We start from the raw sequence: 19,754 nt of genomic DNA, 5'->3' as shown, positions 1-19,754 counted from the left end.
TTGGGGAAGGACCTCATCCCTGACCCGGACAAGGCATTCTACCCTTTTCTGACTCAAGACCATGGTCTCATATTTAAAGGAGCTGATTATCATCCCAGCTGCTTCCCACTCACACACCGCTCCAGTGACAGCCAGAGATCACATTCTGATGAAGCCAACAGTACCACATCATCTGCAAAAAGCAGAGTCTCAGTCCTTAGGCCACCAAAACAGATCCCCTCAACACCTTGGCTGTGCCTAGAAATCCTGTCCATAAAAGTAATGAACAGAATCAGTGAAAAGGGCAGCCATTTCACTGGAAATGAGCGAGACTTACTGCCGGCAATGCGGACCAAGCTCTGGCACCGGTTGAGATTGGAGAGCCCAACCCAAAGTCCTCTGACTCTGCTTCCTCACTGGAAGACGTGTCGTGGGATTCAGGAGTTCGTCAAAGTACTCTTCCACCAATCCACAATGTCTCGAGTGGAGTTTGGCAGCACATCATTCATACTATTGTTGGTAGCGCACTGCTTTCCCCTCCTGAGATGCCGGATGGTGGACTAGAATCTCCTCAAAGCCATAGGAAAGTCTTGCTCTATGGTCTCAACTAACTCCTCCCACGCCTGGGTTTTTGCCTCTGTGATCACCCGAGCCACATTCTGCTTGGCCTGTCAGTACCCATCAGCTGCCTCTGGAGTCCCACAGGCCAAAAAGACCCAATAGGACTCGTACCTAACACAACATGCCACCCAGCTCCTGGTGCAATCTACTGTCATCTCCCGCCTCAATTACTGCAATGCCCTTCTAACTGGTCTTCCAGGCTGTACTGTGAGACCTCTTCAAATGGTCCAGAACGCAGTGGCGCATCTGGTCTTCAATCAGCCAAAAAGAGCACACGTCACCCCTGTTCATTGAGCTCCACTGGCTACTGCTAGCAGCATGCATCAAATTCTAATTGCTAACACTAGCATTTAAAGTCTGAGATGGTACGGCTCCCAACTACCTGAATCCTCTTGCAAAGGCTTATGTCTCGGCCCGGCCGCTCCGGTCATCACAGGACTGTCAGCTAGCAGTGCGTACACCACGCTCAGGACAATCCAGACTTTTCTCATGCATTGTTCCACAAATGTGGAACGACCTTCCAAGCACTACCAGAACAGGGGCTTCCTTTTCAATTTTCAAGAAACTCCTGAAGACCTGCTCGTCAGAGAGCATCTTCTTAACTAGCACCCTGCCTGTACCCGTCCCCCCTCTCTACTGTCCACTCCTTGTTCCCTACTCTCCATGACTGATGTCAAGTTGTTGTTGTTATTGTTGTTGTTAGCCTCAAGGGCAATATGCCGATTATCACTTGTAAGTCGCTTTGGAAAAAAGCGTCTGCTAAATACATAAACATAAACATAAACAATAGAAGCACGGAATATGACCCACTCAGACTCAATGCCCCCCGCCTCTCCTGGAATTTTTTGGAAGTTCTGTCGGAGGTGGGAATTGAAATTACTTCTGGCAGACTCTGCCAGATGTTCCCAGCAGACCCTCACAATACGTTTGGGCCTGTCTGGTCTCACCGGCATCCTCCCACACCATAGAAGCCAACTCACCACCAGGTAGTGGTCAGTTGACAGCTCCGCCCCTTTCTTCACCCGAGTGTCTAAGACATGTGGCCGCAGATCACATAAAATGACAACAAAGTTGATCATCGAGCTGTGGCCTAAGGTATCCTGGTGTCAAGAGCATATATGGACACCTTCATGTCTGAACATGGTGTTCATTATGGACAATCCATGACGAGCACAGAAGTCCGATAACAAAACACCATTTGAATTGAGATCAGGGGGCCGTTCCTCTCAATCACACCTTTCCAGGTCTCACTTTTATTTCCCACATGAGCGTTAAAGTACCCCAGCAGAATGAGGGAGTCACCGGAAGGAGCACTCTCCATCACCCCCTCAAAGGTCTCCAAAAAGGGTGGGTAGTCTGAACTGCAGTTTGATGCATAAGCACAGACAACAGTCAGGACCCGTTCCCCCACACATAGGCAAAGAGAAGCTACCCTCTCGTTCACCAGGATAAACCCCAACATATAGGCAACAATATGGGGGGCAACTAGCATGGCTATCCCCTGCTTGACACCTTTCAGTGGGGGCAACTCCAGAGTGGTAGAGTATCCAGCCCCTCTCAAGGAACCTGGTTCTGGAGCCAGAGCCATGCGTTGAGGTGAGTCCTCTCAACCTCGCACACCAACTCAGGCTACTTCACCACCAGAGAGGTGGCATTCCATGTACTGAGAGCCATCTTCTGTAGCCAAGGATTAGACCGCAAAGGTCCCCGCCTTCGGCTACCACCCATCACACATTGCACCTGACCCCTTTGGCCCCTCCCACAAGTGGTGAGCCTACGGTGAGGAGGACCCACGTGTCTTCTTCGGGCTCCATGGGTGAAAGCCCGGCCACCAGATGCTCATCGGCATGCCCCCTTCCAGGTCTGGCTCCAGAGGGGTCCCTGGTAACCCAGGTGAGGGAACACTGATTCCATAGAAACATTTTGAACATTGAAGGGTTAATTTTAGAGTTTTGGCATGCTTAAATGACAATGACCATTGAAGAAGTCAACATTTAAAAATATACTCCATTTGAGTTGATCTCACATAAGCTAATGAGACTCATTGCAAATTGTTGTAGTTCACAAAATACACTATTACAGAGGAGAGAAAATCAGCACCAGTTATGACCAGAAAATACTTCCAACAGGGATTTTTAATACTTACACTTCTGCTCATTATTCACAGATGATGTGCAGCAAATAAACAAAATAAAAAATGACCGGATCAGAAGATTAATTGACATTTTATTAGTCTGAGGACAATAATCCCAGTTTATTAATTAGTATGTGTAAGAAAATGATACTAACCTGCTGGTTTGGGGCACATCAGAATCAAGGGAAGTTCCAGGACGACGTCACTGAGATGAAAAAAAAAGTTAAAATTTTAATACGTGGAAATGTTGTTTGTGTCCTTTTAGTAAAACTAGATCATAACAACTAAGACAAGGATGATAGTACCTTCCTGTTAGGCCACCCAGCAGGCTTCAGTGAGGGATAACAACAAGACAAGTTATGCTTCATCAGAAAAACACAAAAGTGTTCTGAATTGATGTGTTCAGTTTAGCAACATCTCACCCTCCTCCAGATGCTGCTACAGTAACCTTCACTTTGTAGGAAACAATGATTCCCTGCATTTCCTTATCCCCTTGACTCCTGTGTGAGGACAGGAATAGTTTACCTTTCAGAGCTGAGGATTTGTGTAAGTGGATGAGACGCTGTACTGCTGCATTAGTGCCACTCGTTAAGTGGATGAAAACCTGTCCTGTCCTCACTTTAAGCTCTTTGGTTTGAGAGAAAGTAGATTGTCTTACAATGTTGTGGATGCCAAGTTGGTGTCCTCATCTTTTAGCCTCCCATCGACTGCAATGCCTCGCTTCTCTTTGTTGTTAGCCAGCAGAGGGGTTACCTGGAAGTTTTTCTCATATGTGGAACATGCACCTACAGTTTCTCTGTGTAACAAAAGATAAATAAACGAAAAGACATGAAAAACAATGCACATTTTAAACATTACTATTTTAATTATGATCATTATAATGCTTTAAATGGCAGGTCAATCACATCGTAGATCAAATTTCAGTTCTTATATTCTTTTGAAACATGCACTCAAGTAATTTAAACTAAAAGAAACTAAAAGAAAATTCTACTAAACTAAAATACATTTAAAAATATGGGGATGCTGGAGAAAATATATTGTTACTTTAATATTATCTTCACTTTATATTATTTTTAATCATTGTTCCTTCAAATAAAAAAAATAATCCAGACGTTTTTTATTTTTTCTGTAGAAGTTAGGTGCACAACATTTGAGTGACATCCTATGGTCAAATTTGGGTACTGCAGCCCATATTTAAAACACTCAAAGCTGTTGCCAGATGATTTTAGATAACAAACAAAGACGAGTCATGCACAGTAAGTTGAGATGTAGATAAACACATTTCACTGTAATATGACGTTGTTGGTAATTGGAAAAGTAGCTTGAGATATATTTGGAACCAATTATTAAAACTAATTATTTTAAATGTGTGAGGGGAGGGGGGTTGGGGGGATGAAACAAACAAACAAACAGACTAGTATGTATTCATATGTGTATATATGTATGTATATAGATCTATAACTTAATGCTTCTTTCTGTGTAAATTGTTTTCTCTTTTTTTTTCAAATTCATGGGTTGAGATTGTGTTGGCCAACAAGTCCAGGAACTATATTGTTCAATTTCTTTAAGAATCATATGATTGTTTCATTTGTATTAATGTTATTTTAGTTAAAAGGGGCAGACAACATAAGTTTTTCTTCTTTCTGTCCCCTTTTTCATTTTGGCTTGCAGCAATTTAGTTTTGTATTTTTACTTTAATGTCAATAAATGAAAATAAAAGAAAAAAAAATTGCTTCTAATTCACCGTTAGCATTGTTAGCTCAGCATTAGCCTCTAGCCTTCTTTAGCCAGTAGAGTAAAAAGAAAGGTGCTGTGGCTTCTTACTTGTACAAGAAATAACTTCTTGGTTAGTCCTGTTTACGGCTTAGGTTCTTTATAAAACACAGCTTTTGCCGGCTGTTGTCAAATTACAAATGCTAACGTTGCAGTGTTAACTCCTTGCAGACTCAGCACCACTGTAGGCTCACATATTGTAAACACAGACTACGTCCCTTTTTAGCTTTTTTAAAGGAGAAAAACGGACAACCACCAAGCCGGCTGAGAAGGAATTCTGTTTCTGTGTAAACTTCCTTCAATTCAATTCATTTCAAGTTTATTTATATAGCGCCAAATCATGACAAGAGTCATCTCAAGGCACTTCACATAATAAACATTCCAATCCAGGTCAGTTCATTAAGCCAATCAGAAAAAAATGTTTCCTATATAAGGAACCCAGCAAATTGCATCAAGTGACTGACTAGTGTCAGTGACCTTACAGCAGTCTTCATACTAAGTAAGCATTTAGGGACTGTGGAGAGGAAAACTCCCTTTTAACAGGAAGAAACCTCCAGAGGATCCTGGCTCAGTATAAGCAGCCATCCTCCATGACTCACTGGGGATCGAGAAGACAGAACAGGCACACACACACACACACACACACACACACACACACACACACACACACACACACACACACACACACACACACACACACACACACACACACACACACACACACACACACACACACACACACCAAGCAATGTGTCTATGGTTACATTGTGATTTCTTAGTAAATATTCTAATAAACTTTATTGTATTTTAGATATTCTATTTGGCGAGAGATAAACTTTATTGTACTTATCCTAGTGAATCTTTAGTGAAACGGGTAAACTAGCAGTAGCACATCCAACGTCAAGGAAAGCAAAAAGTTATTATGGAGAATGAACTGTCCTGAATTGGAATGTTTATTATGTGAAGTGCCTTGAGACAACTCTTGTCGTGATTTGGCGCTATATAAATAAACTTGAATTGAATTGAATTGAATTACCAGGAGAGGGAGAATGTTTAAGTGATTAGCAGCAGTGTGCTAGATGATGGCCCCCTCCATGAGACCACCACAGCTCAGCAGAACATCATTGTAGCAGGATTGAGACATTAGACTGTTTTGTGATTATTTCACTGTAAAATTATTACATGTTGTAGCTTTAAAGTATTATATAAAGTTGAATTTTTATTAGAAAGCCATAACTAATCAAATTAAAATGTAAAAAGTGAAAAGTCAGTCAGTCTCATTCAATACAGAGAAAAACATACTCAAACTCCTCAGCGCAAACCTCCTTAGTGTAAGTGTCAGAGGAGTAGAGGACCACATTGGCTAGTTGATCAACTAAAACAAAAAACAAAAATAAAAATTCATTTTATTTGGAGTAAATTATTGTATTCATTCATTTCTAACATTGTGGTTTTGGTCCTTACCAGTGATCTTTATTTTCTTCACAGTTTTTGTAGTTTCATTGTTAATTTTTACATTAACAGTGATCGGGTCTCCATGATAGTAGACCTAAAACATAAGAACGATGTGTTTTGAAAATTTCACAAAACCTTTTCAGAATACCAACGTTTTATAGATTTTGTAGAGTTTAATGTACCTCCTTCTCAAGGCAAGCCTGCACATGGATAGGTTTGTCACTCATCATAAATTGCTTTGACAATTCAGCCTTCGGTCCGGCTTTGTTAGCCGGTGCATACTGAATTTTACGAATCATCAGACGACACGTGTCCCTGAAAACAGATATGTGTAACATGTTAGGTAAAGCCTTTGCATTGACCTTATCTTTATTGAAATAACAGAGTTTGACTGTGTCCAGACCTACTTTTTGTCAATAACTTCATCTGGATTATCAGCATCGTTGGCGAGGTATGCTTTAACCTCAAAATCCACTCCACAAGCCTACAACAGAACATAATAAAACAAGGTGATCGTCTACATTTAGTAGCTTAACAATAGATCATAAAATGGGTATGGCTTTTCGAGTCTATACTTCTACTTACTACTCTACTCTACTTTTCATACAAATGATTTATGTAAATATGACTGAACTATTGTGTAACTGAATATATTTGATTATGAATTACTACTACGACTATACGGTAAATGTACCTTTCCACGATCATTTGGTCTAGGTTGACAGGAGACAGAGCATGGGAGGTTTGTTGGCATCTGAAACATGTAGACATAAAAGCAGCTGAAAATATGATCAGTGGTTATTGCAGCTGAATCTGGAGAAAAGCAGGATTTATTTGGTTTTACGCTACCTGGAAGGAGAAGGGACATCCCTGCTCACCAACTTTTTTCAGGAGGGACTCCTGCATTGGAGTCTTAGTTGGATTTCCATTAGTGGGTGGATAAATCTGAATGCGCTTTAACCAGATGTCTCTCCTGAAGGAGAGGCTGATAACATCCAAGTCATCGCTGCCATAGCGGAATGCACAGGCGAGGTAGATGAATACTGCAGAAGATGATAGCATTAGTTTATGTTGGCTGACTTTGAGGATTTTTATTAAGTAGAAAAGTAAATGTACCTTTTCTACCATTGAGGCCAGAAGGGTCCACTTTAACTATTCCATCTGTAAAGAGAAAAAAATCTGTCACTTCTGAAACAGAATGCCACGTGTGTGTAATTTTACAAGAACGACACCGTTAACTCACCAACTAAGTCAACAGAATCCACGTGGTCCACAAAGTCTCTCCTCCCCAGGTACAGGGCGATCTGAGGGAAATGAAAGGAGTTATTCTTAGAGGCTGTAAGATAAAATGGCACCACGTTGTAATAACTAGAGGTCACTTACGACTCCATTTCCACTCGTTTTTTTGAAAACTCTATAACAAGACACAGACGGGACATACTGAGTATTACAAGTTTAATTTGGCATATAGACCAACTCTGAAAACTCCCCAAATGAAGCAAATGTTTGTTTACTTGTATTTCAATAATTTCTTCCTTTGTCACAAAAACGTTACTTATGGTTTTGTAGACGATGTGATTTCTAAATACACAATCAATGCTCCCCAAATCCCCACTCCACACCTCTGCTCTTCTTGTTTAAAGACAAGTTGGTACTTCGAACACTGATTTTGAAAGTAGGCGTGCCCGTGAGCTCATATTTATGCAACATTATGGGAATTCAAAAATTTCCTTTGGGGAAAAAGTCAACTGTTGTTTGAAACAAATTGTGACAAGATAAATCAACTGATCTCCAAACTGGTAATATTTTGTTATTAAAATGTGAATGAATTGTTCTGTACTGCTCTGCACACATACTGTAAACAAAACATAATCCCGGGTTGTGTTTGCCTCTTTCATGTGTTTGCCAAGTAATCCTGTTTAATCCTAGTCATTTGTCTTGTAAATCTCTTATCTGGGATTAAATCCACATAATCCACACTAATAAGGGGTTTTCTACATCCTGCACAAATAATCAAAATGTGAAATAATGAAAGTGTTACAGGAATGTTACATTTGAGCCACTTTGCAATGTTTTTTTTAACTTTAATTTGTGTATTGGCAGCTCCTTTCAGCACACGGAATTATCAAGTCACAATTTATTGGGTTTTAGTCAAAACACATTCATTCTGGATAGCAGGATTGCTGCTAACAGAAAAGATTCCCATTTAGAGAGAAAGTATTATTGTTCCAATAGATGATTAAAAGGATATTTTTTAATTCATGCAATCTGAAGTAACTGTTAATGTTGGATTTTAGTTATTTTTCATTGAAGAAATCACTTACTTTGACATGACAGCAGTTACTGATGCAGTCTGCAAATTAAAAAGAAAAAAAAGAAATTGTTTCATTGTCAACATAGGATGAGATCACTTAATTTTACTGTTTCCACTTGATGGTGAGACTGTTCTCCAAAAATCACACAAACCTCCTTATTTTACTGTTTTGTTACATAAAATAATCAGAGAACGCATTTATTCACACAGCCAAATAGGTTTTACTTTTTTTGTAAACATTCATTATTAAAAAAACAAGTTTCAATATGTGTAGCTCTTGATGTCTTGAGTAGAGAAACAGATGTCTTACCGTGCTCTTGTTCTTCGTGTGTGAGTCTTCTCTTATCTGTGCTGATGAAGAGCGAGTAACAATCACTGCCTTCGCATTTGCTTTTATACAGTGAGCCCCTCCAACCTCTAAGCCCTCCTACCTGCTTATACAAGGCAGGAGGGTGGCTGATTTGGAATAAATCTGATTAATTCATTATAAAACTACTGTCTTGGTTCACAACATGGTTGAAAATAATGTATTTACATCATAAATGGCATTACCTCAGAGACGGGGTTAGAACTGGTGCCAGCATCAAAAACGGGATACTTTCTTATTTAAAATTAAGTGTTTAAAAATATGTAGTTCGCCCTTTTTTGACAGTGCATGTTTGCATAGTGAAGCTGTGATATTGCACCAGGTGCACTGCCTAGAAACCAAAGAATATTCTTGGTAGAAGCTGACCAAGCAGTGATAAAACACCCAAATCTCGGCTTGGTACCAATCAGAAACCTGCATCATAAATGGTCATGGCAGTATTGTGCTGAAAAGTAATCTGCCCATCAGCAAACAAACAGGCAGAGACACAACCCACAATCTTTTAACCACTTGGAAACAGTTCTTGTTTCCAGGATTCCATTTTTACTCCTCAAACAAGGACAAAGAATATGAATCCTGTTAAATGTTGCACATTGTTTGCTTATATCTTCCTGCTGAGAGTGCACCGGCGTAATGATAAACAAATGCATGCATATGCAGGGTGTTGTTTATTTTTTTTAATGAGCCTAATTTCTGAGTAATAATGGAGAAATGGCTAAATTACACTTTTTAGATTTTCAGAAACTCCTGACAATGATATATTGATTCTATTCCAAAAGACTTTAAAATAAAGTTGAACATATCTTATTAGCTTAACAGAATTCAAAAGATTTGAACGTATTATCAGATTAAGGTAAAAGATTGAAAGAACTTCAAGGATTTCCTTTCTAAAAGCTTAGACTGAAGCAGAGTGGCATTAGCTGGATTTGAATCATGGGCGCCACGACGACAGATGGCTAGCTTGAAGCAATCTGGATTTACGGACGATTTACAGAAATCTCAGTGACCTTCTGACTTTATGTTGTGCAAGTACCAAGGACTAAAAACTAACATGACTGTTGATGCAAAAACCATCACACCTGCTTGTGCTAATGGTCATTGGGATGGCTGATTAATCACATATCCGACAGATAACATTTAGTTGTATTATATGCCCTTATTTGATGGGCACAGTGGAAATAAATGGGAAATAAGAAGACTGAGAGATTAGGTAAAAGGGCTAACTAGCAAGAAACGTCAAAGCTTAGACATTATAAGCTATCAAGCCAGTACCATAAATTTGCACCCACTCGTGATAATTAATCATCTTATTAGAGGTATCAAGGTAATGGAAAATTGACAAGTTAGATTAAATCCAGCCTATCAAACTTAATTCTTCTAATGAAAGTTTTTGTTTTCTAGTCTGGAATACTTAAGGCTGTATTATTTAAACAGGGTGGCCTGGTTGTAAGAATATCTGAAGAGCTGCACTGATTGTCTCATAAAACCTGAGTTGTCCACATTTTTACTGTCTGCTTTTCCAATGTCAACATTCTAGGACCAGTGCTCTTTAAATATCTGACTAAATTGTCCCCTCCCAAATATAATTTTTGTCCTGTGGATTGCTTCATTCTTTTTGGTAAATGGCCTGTATTAGATACTGTGCCTTCTAGAGTCCTAGAACCCCCCAAGGTGCTTTACAACACAATCGCTCATTCACTTGTGCGCACACACATTCACACCCTGGTAAACCCTGATTTACCAGTTTTTGGTAAACTGTGTTATTTAGTTGCAAAGAAGTGATATAATTGACATGATGTTCACCTATATACGTTTATCAGCTGTAGATAATCTATTGGAGGGAGGACTGATGGTAGATCCTCTTTTCTTAGTCAAAAGTAATTGATTAATTACTGACGACGAGTGTGGATGATTGGTATGTTGAAGGGATTACGACACCCTGGCAGTAAGAGATAATGAATCAGATTGGTGTGTTGTGTTCACACTTTAAGTGTCACACAGGGACGAGGTTTGAGATCTCTTTAAAGCTTCCCTGACCAGACAGCTTTGGTGTGAATCATGCTGCCGGATCAGCAATCAGGAGTGTAATCTCAGCAGTTTAACGGTCATCAGATTAATTAACACCAGCCCAATATATTAATGCAGCTTGGTTTATGGTGGGGAGAGGTTTCTGCAGCTGTGAATAACAAAAAGTTTGCAAGCAAATCTTTTGGCTACTTCTCTTACAACTTGACCTGTTTGTATTTATTTAAACTATTTAGTGAATCCCAAAGATTGCACCTTAAATTGTATCAGCAAGAAAGGTTTTTTTCCCTTTAAACATGCCTTTCCAGCCACCATCTGGATTGAATTTTGACAACACAGCACACTTCCAAAAGTGTAGCACTTGTTAAGAATCTTATGTTCTAAACTTTTCATCATCAATCCATTTGTTAGGAATGAGATTTATGTCAATAATACCACGGGGGTCTCACTTTTGAGAATGAACATGAGCACAGCCACTCTGATGTGTACAAACACACTTTAAAGGTAAACCTAAAACCCGCGACAAAAGGGAAAAAACAACTACCTGAAAACTTTAGGCAATATTTATGTGTATAAAACAGACTAAATAAAGCAAATGTAGGAAACAGATTGTTGGCTGGTTCGTTATACAAGAAGGTATTGTTAACAAGCAAAAAAGCTTATACAAGCAGCTACAGGAGGAAGGTGTGTGTGTGTGTGTGTGTGTGTGTGTGTGTGTGTGTGTGTGTGTGTGTGTGTGTGTGTGTGCGCGCGCGCAAGTTGATGTTGCATAATATGATCATGGACTTTTATCTAACTGGGAGCTGTTAATTTTCATGTCTGTTAAATGCTGGAATTTCTTTTGGGCATCCTACATAAATTACCTCATAAAACAATGCATTAAGACTTTTTGAGGGGTTAATATCAAATATTGTTTGCACATGGGCTTTTGTAAGGCTCTACAGTTCAAATCCGGCTCAGTTTACTGTTGAATAGTCAGGTCCAAAGGTTACGAATAAACATTACATGAGTTTTATTGTGTTGTTTATATCCGGTAACTCATAAAAAGATCCAGGGAGGATATGATGTCTCTTTGTGATAAACTGTTATCACTTTTGTTGCAGCTTTAGCTGTGTAGGACCACATAGACACACATAAGCTCCTTACAGTTAAGCTGTTTCCATTTCAGGCAGGTACTTTATATAAACGGCACGTATGGTCTCCTGAAGGGACTCCTGACTTCTCCTGGTGCATTAGGGCACCACTGTATTACCTCTTCTTAAATATACAACCTAAATTAAGATGGTGATGTAGGGTTTGCTATTTACAGGAACTCTTTTACAGCTCAGTTAAGGTTTACACTTCAGAGTATACGTGAAGATTTCTCGGTGCATTGGCTGAATTTAAAGCTGCAATGGCATATTTGGGGGAAAAATTAGCTTAAAACATTATTACATGCTTCTTCACAATGTTCTAACAAAGCATAATTATGATTATATTGTGGAGATTAAAAAGAAAATGAAAAAAAAATAATGGTTCTCTCGCACCTTTAGAACCAAAAAGCAACTATTGGCCCAACCGGTTGTTGGTCCAGCAGAACCATGGAAGAACCATTTCCACTCTTCCCATGGTCCTCCATTTATTGTGCACTCACATATTTAGCCACAGAACACCACTGGTGTCAGATAAGGAGAAACAGCCAGCTGCTACCATTTAGGACAAACTACCAGAGTCCCAAAAAGAAAAACACCATTTAAAGTCGAGGACAACAAAAGGCGTTTGGACCTAGAAAACAGTGATCGGTGCTTAGCACTATCTCGTTTCCTCCGACATCTCTGGTTTCTGGTTCTGGCCGAAGCGTCTCAAGTAAACGTCCCGAGGAGAGGGGTGAGTGTTCCGTGACCGTGGTTGCATTCAAAACCTAGCTTGTTCTGTGGATTTGCCATAACAGCTTTAAGTGTAGGAACTCTGGCTGACTGTTGGACAGGTTTCAGCATGTTACCTGTTACATCATTTGTATTCTGCAGCTCCTTCATGGCCTTAAGACATCTGTAATTTTATCTCCACTTAAAGTCAGGTGAGTCTAAAATGTTCTATCATTATTTGAAATGACAGACCATAAGAAGTCTGTAATCATAGTGTCATGTTCTGTGTCCCTTTGTTCCCCAGCCCCTCCAGTTCCCACTCCAGGTTTTCTTCTTGTGTCCCACTATTATCCCCAGCCCTCTGTAGACTTCCCTCAGGTGTCTTTCTAATCATTCCCCATTCCTAATCTATCTTTCTTTAGTCCTCCTTATCCGTCTAGTTATTAGTTGTTGATTTTTTGCCCTCAGTCTTTAGGTTTAGTTTTGTGTTTTATAGTTTTAGGTTTAGGTTTATCTGCCCTCCTCTGGTTCTGTTCCCCATTTAGATAATTGTATTCACCTGCTTTCCCTCCAGCCCTCACTCCACACACCTGCTGCCTATTTCCCTAATTGCTCCTCTCTGTTTATAAAAACCTTGTCTTGTCGGTCCATTGTTGTTGTCAGCGTGTTTTGTTCCCCCGTGTAAAATCTGAGACTCCTGCATGTTTTTGTGACTCCTGAACTTGTTCCTGTTTTCTGGATACCTTGCTTGACTTCCTGTCCGCCTTTTTTTGGAGAAAGACTTCCAAATAAATGATTCTACCATCTTTTCAATTACTCCTGCCTCATGTCATCTGGTGCTCTGCATATTGGGTCCTACTCCTCCTAATCTGAACGTGACACATAGCTTGTTTGTTATTCATTGTTTACCTTGCTCAGGACTCTCTGGCAAAACCTGAATCTATAAAGACAGTTTTTCTTGTGCAACTCCTGAACATACAATAAACTACCATGGTGCATCAGGGCCATCATTAGGCAAATAAAATAAAAAATCAAGGACGAAGTGTTGAGATTAAATATCATTACCAGAATGAAATCAGAATGTTGAGAAAAAAAAGGCAAATCTATGCTTTTGGGAAGTGAGCCTAACTGGACTCCTTAGTTTTGTTTAGATCGTTATTGCAACCAACAAGACATTTTGTTAAACACCATGTGCTGTCTCTCGGCTGCTTATAGTATCGTCTATATGCACCTCTAAATGTCTGAAACTTATAAAAATAATTCACGGTTTACAGGACGGAAATAACACAAGTAGGATTTGGTTGCTTTGAGGCACATTTTTAAGTTTTAGACTCTTATTGTGAAGGGTTAAAGGAAGCTCTTTGCGTTTTAATGTGGATGCTGGTACAGAATAAGCCAGGAAATTAAACCCTGTATTTACTAAAATACCAGATTGTTTTTGAGTTTCCTCAGTTAAAACACCCAAACCCACAGTGCAAAAAGATAGATCAAAACAAATTAAATCAGATTAAGGAGTAAAGTGGGGTATATATTTGGCTTTTTCTGGAAATAACATTTTAAAATTCTCTTGATATTTAGATTTTCATCTCAACACTTCTTCCTAGAGTTTATTTTTTCACTGCATGGCGGCCCTAGTATGCCATCGTAATGAACAAAGCTCCAGTGGGCAATGACTGATGTGTGAAAAGGACACAGATCCGGATCAGTTTCAGTTTGCAGGCATGATCTTTTTCCTTACTACCGTTTAGTCCCTTCACTATGAGTGTAGATGGTCATTTTTGGCATTTTCACACCTGGCCTGACCTGGTCCGGTCTAGATAGCGTCAGCCAGGTTTTGTTCACACAGCCTTCTCAGGAACGCGGATGTCACGAAATACAAAAAAATAATAATGGAAATAACAATTATTTTTTCAGGTGGTTAAATAACAAGTGTACATCTTAAGAGAAAAGGAAGTCACTGGGGTTTAAATATGTCCCCTAACACAGTCATGTCCAGATTGTGGCTCTCCCATTTGCACTTGCATTTTATTTACATACAGTGGGTATGGAAAGTATTCAGACCCCTGTCAAATTTTCACTCTTTTTTATATTTCAGCCATTTGCTAAAACCATTTAAATTCATTTTATTTTTGTTTATTTAGCAAATGCTTTTGTCCAAAGTGACTTACAGGTGATAATCAAGCCAGCAGGTTGCCCTTGAGGCTAACAACAAACACTATTCAGTTGATCCTAGGTGCAGTGAGACAACATCATTAATCATTAATTTATTGATACACACAGCACCCCACATTGACAGAAAAACACAGAATTTCAGAAATTTGGGGGACATCTGCCTTTCCTCCTTGCAGATCCTCTCCAGTTCTGTCAGGTTGGATGGTGAACGTTGGTGGACAGTAGGGCTGGATGATATAGAAAAAAAGTATATTGATAATTTTTTTATATTGATTGATATCGTGAATTATTGAAAAATATTTTCTAAATTGTAGAAAATATTTTACGTGGAGCCCTGACCATTTTATGTTTGGTATTTTGATTTTTTTTTCCACCTCTTCTCGCTGCAACATCTTTAGGGCTGCCACAAACGACTATTTTAATAGTCAACTAATCACCAGCTTTGTTGATTAGTCGACTAATCGTGTCATTCATAAAAGTTTAGCTTATTGCACCAGGATGCTCTAAGATACCCATCAGCTTCTATTCTGAAGTGTGATCAGCTATGTGCCATCTAATAATAAAGACAAGATGATAGCTTATCAAACAACTTTTGAATAACTTTGTAACCTGTTAATGCAAATGCTATAGTCAAATGGAGGTAGGCACCTAAAACCAAAAATAAATTGTGCACAAAAATGACTTGTGTTCACAAGAGGCATGGTGGCATGCTTGAAGCGCTTCATCTTCCAATCTTAACTCAGGAAATGGCAGGACACACCAAGGTACGCCTCTGCAGCACGGCTGGTCCACACGTCAGCAGTCAGGGGATCATCGACAGCTCTGAGGGTCTGCTTTACAGCAAAGATAAAATATATTAAAGTTAGTTTATTTAACAAATTAATTATTCTGTTATATCTAATAAAGTAGACTAACATTTAACACAAATAAAATGTTTTATGCTTTAAGAAAATATTAGTTTCTTGATTGTTCAGTCAGCAATCTTTTTATTTTATCATAAAATGCTTATATTCTAATGTTTATTTTATTTGTGTCCAGAGAGAAACTGAGACAAAGATGCACACACGCACATAGACACCTACCCACACACACCTTAAAAGTTGTTTAATTCTTCTTTTCCATCATGGTGGTGAAATGGGATCAGCCTGGTAGATAGTAGTTGTCATATGTCTGTGGTTGTCATGGTATCCTGGGTTGAACTGCTTTAAAACCTTGGTACTGACCATTGACAGGAGTCTTGTGACCAACGTGCTCACAATGGCCTCAGTCAGGATGTTAGCTTGCTGAGGTGTGCACGCAACAAACTCGTCCATTCAAGAGGAGCACTTTCATTAACACTGTAATGATGAGGGATGAAATAAATCATTAGCGTTTGTAATTAGAGCAAATTTACGTGACATACAAACATGTTCTAAAGGCAATAAAATCACCACCACTACTGGTGTCACTACACCTATAAAAACAAGTAACTCTCTGTTGATGTTAGCAGCTAACAAGAGGTAAACTTACAAAGGCGACACTTTGTTCTTCCTCTTAAGATACTCGTGCATCGCCGATGTACTCCTGTGAAAGGAGAGTTTCGCTTTGCAGAGTTTGCACTCTACGGGCCTTTCCTTTGAATTTGTATAATGCTCCCGAACTTTTCAGCTATGTTGCAACTCGTCACTTTCTCTGTTGGTGAAGCTGAACTGGATAGCCACCACTGCGCTAAAGCGGCAGATGACCAGAAAGGCAGAAAGCAAACTCCGAACATGCCGCAGCAGGCAAGATTTAAAAAATGTTTATAAAATGAGGTCTATTGTATATGTTGGCGTCGTTGTGACGAGTCGACTAATCGTGGCAGCCCTAGACATCTTTCTGTGGCTGCTTCACACTCTGTTTTAGCTTGAGAGGGGAGGGGCTGGTGACGTGGCATGCCCGAGTCTGTGGTTTTGATTGGTTAGGAGTAAGTAGTGAAGCCTGAGTGTTCGCGGAGCCTGAGTGTTTGCGGCTCCCAGGTCAGGGGGTTTAAGATTTTTGGAGTTTGCCTGATCGATCCCGGTGGCTGCTGGTTGTGATCCCCCGGGGCAATCCTCTGCACCTCTCGAGAGGGGGCTGGGGCTTTTCTGGTTACAGTCTCCCTGGGGTCCCTGTGCTCTGGGGCAGCTCATGGATCTCTGGGACTTGGAGCTCCCTCCATCTCCTACACATCTTTGGGGGGCAGATCTGTGGTCTCTCACACTCTCTATTGGACGTTCCTATAGAGAAACCTTACATATACAAGCGCATGTACACACACAGGTGCTCACATGGTGCTCTCATAAGTATGGACTTGGGCATTTTCAACACATGTCTTAAGGATATGGTTGGCACTAAATGCACAGTGATTTATTATCGTGTGATTGTTCAGTAAAACAATGCTGATTTTATATTTCCTCATCAGGTTGACGCAGTGATAGTTTGCTCTGGTTGTATTGTTGTGTGTTGTTCTGTGCCCCCTTCCTTTTTTTGGTTCATTTTTCTCTTTCTGCAGGTCTAGAAGCAGACTCTTGTTCATCATTGAGTGTTCATTTTTATGGACCCCCCCCCCCCCCCTTGCTTCTTCCTTTCTCTTTCACCTCTCTCTGTGTCTGATCGAAATTATAAAGCAGTCAAAAACAATAACAATAAAGACAAGACAGCACAAAATGTAATAGAAAGAACACAGAGAGCACTGCTCAAGGAGAGGATAAGAAACGTCATAACCAAACAGAAGCGAGCAGAAGACGAACTGGAAAGAAGACACCTGGACCTAACAAGGAATTACAAACTCGATAAACAAATGTAACTAATTAAAGGACACATGATGGAAAAACAGGAAAAAGAGTTCACAAAAGTAAAAGAAAGACACATAAAGAAGTTAAACAAACTCATAAACAAGAAAAAGAGGGAGGAAATACAAGACAACTCCACACCAAACTCATGGGTATGTAACATTTCACAATACAAACTAACAGAAGCAGAAGAGCGCACATTAAAGAAAGGTTTAAACTTTGCAGTAACACCAAAAGAAATACCATATGATGAATTCATAGTAGCAACAGAACTAGCATGTCAACAGATCACAGATGGTGGAAAGAAAGCAGAACTCAGAAATAACGTAGTTGGGATATTAAAAACAGCCAAATTCAACACAGCAATATTACAAAAGAAGAACAATCAGCCATGACAGCATTATCTTCTTTACCTTTCTCACCAAGGCCCTTCTCCCCCAGTAGCTCAGTTTGGCCAGACAGCCTACTCTAGGAAGGGTTCTGGTCATCCCAAACATCTTCAATGTAAGGATTATGGAGCCTACTGTGCTCTTAGGAACCTTAAGTGCAGCAGAGATGTTTTTGTAACCATGGCCAGATCTGTGCCTCGCCACAATTCTGTCTCTGAGCTGTTCAGGCAGTTCCTTTGACCTCATGATTTTCATTTGCTCTGATGTACATTGTGAGCTGCAAGGTCTTATATAGACAGGTGTGTGGCTTTCCTAATCAAGTCCAATCGGTATAATCAAACACAGCTGGACTCCATTGATCGTGTAGGACCATCTTAAGGATGATCAGAAGAAATTCAAAGCACCGGAGTTAAATATATGTCACAGCAAAGGGTCTGAATACTTTTTTTTGATAAATCTGTAGAAGTTTCTAAAAGTCTGTTTTTTTCTGTCAATTTGGGGTGCTGTGTGTACATTAAAGGTGCAGTCTGCAAGAATATGGTGAGAATTTTACAGTAATAAAATCCTAAAAGAGTAATGTCATTTTGGAAGGAAGGTTACACTGAAACATGGTTCATATCCAGCTGTGGGGATTGTCAGTTTTTCTCCCTTCGAAACAAAGGAAGGAGGGACGTAACAACAGTTTACTATCAGTGAGTGTGAGGTTGTCGTGTCTCCTGCGAGCTAATACTGCAGCACAGACAATTTTGATTGGACGATGGCTGGCATAAAGCTCCAGAGTTGTTTAAATTGGTTGCAGTAACCAAACTTTACCACACAATGCCATTTTTACTTCATTTCTATATAATGCACCTTTAATGAGGAAAAATTTATTTAATTAATAAGAAGATGCATCATCTGACTGAGACGGAGTTGTGTCTGTTTGTTTTGGCGGCGTCTGTGGTCGACGGTCTGTAAATTCCTACTGAGCAGCACGAGGCAGAGCAGTAAATGAGGGACTGAGAGACTTCCTACATGGTTTTATGCTCCTGCTAATGGAGTGGGAGGGACGTAGGAGGGGTGACTAATGAGTGATGTGCTAGGAAGGCAAAAATAAGAATGTTGGGGATGATCATAACCATATGGAGAGTGTTTTGCTGAGAGGGAAAGAATGAGCAAGAGGAGGAGGAAAGTGAGGAAAGAAGGCTGAATTGGAGAAAAAGAGAAGGCAGATCTCAACAAAGATCGTGTTATTTGCAGATAAAGATGTTTCAAAGCAAGAAGAGGCTGAGGATTAGACACGTGTGACTGGACCAGTGAGTGGGATGCAATCTCTTTGTTTTGTAACTTGAGGAAAAAGCCAGGGAGAAGCCTGAAAACAGGAAGAAGAAAACAAACGGGAGAAGAGCAGCAGGAAGGGGGAAGTAGCTGGCTGTTTCACGCACTGGAGCCCCTCTCGAATTCTTCAGGATCTGTCCTCCATCTGGAATGCCGAGTCACTTCCTCTGTCTGCTTTAACTGGGTTGTCCTGTGGCTTTTTCTTTGCTCACACCCTCTGCTCTGACAGCAATGTGAGGAAGCTCTGGAGACCGCGGGACGGGCAGAGGAGACACTCCTGACAGGACACAAAAATCCAGTGTGAGAGGTGGACCCCTGGAATTAGCCTCCACCCATTTAGTCATTCCCCAAATGGAGACCTGACTTGGAAAAAGCAAAAGCAACAAAAAAATACCATCTGCAGTCATCAGCTGAACTCACTGGAGGGTGTTCCCTTTCCCTTATAAGGCAGCAGAGCTGGGAAATCATTTGAATTAGTCTGGTTTCAGTTGCATGTCTGTCTGGTTTTAGTGCTGACTGACTTCCATCTGGTACGTTTGTGTCTCTGTGTGGGCGCTGCATGTGCTGCTTGA

At 40.1% G+C, this 19,754-nt stretch overlaps 1 protein-coding gene across 1 annotated transcript; it reads right to left on the bottom strand.

Moving 5' to 3' along the window:
• Positions 1–2,884: 2,884 nt before the first annotated feature.
• Positions 2,885–9,008, bottom strand: arr3b (arrestin 3b, retinal (X-arrestin)). Its single transcript, XM_015948937.3, has 15 exons — positions 8,587–9,008; positions 8,287–8,315; positions 7,346–7,376; positions 7,206–7,266; positions 7,079–7,123; positions 6,812–7,005; positions 6,657–6,716; positions 6,370–6,446; positions 6,145–6,277; positions 5,972–6,056; positions 5,810–5,882; positions 3,393–3,530; positions 3,157–3,234; positions 3,040–3,063; positions 2,885–2,939 (listed from the first exon to the last, which is right to left on the bottom strand). Exons 2-15 carry the CDS (start codon positions 8,292–8,294, stop codon positions 2,885–2,887), a joined length of 1,062 nt encoding a protein of 353 aa, XP_015804423.3. The 5' UTR covers positions 8,295–8,315; positions 8,587–9,008.
• Between the last annotated feature and the right edge of the window lie 10,746 nt (positions 9,009–19,754).

Source organism: Nothobranchius furzeri, chromosome 1 (assembly GCF_043380555.1).
Source record: "Nothobranchius furzeri strain GRZ-AD chromosome 1, NfurGRZ-RIMD1, whole genome shotgun sequence".
NCBI lineage: Eukaryota > Metazoa > Chordata > Actinopteri > Cyprinodontiformes > Nothobranchiidae > Nothobranchius > Nothobranchius furzeri.
Note: the sequence above shows the minus strand (reverse complement) of the source record. Positions and strands in the feature narration are given on the sequence as shown.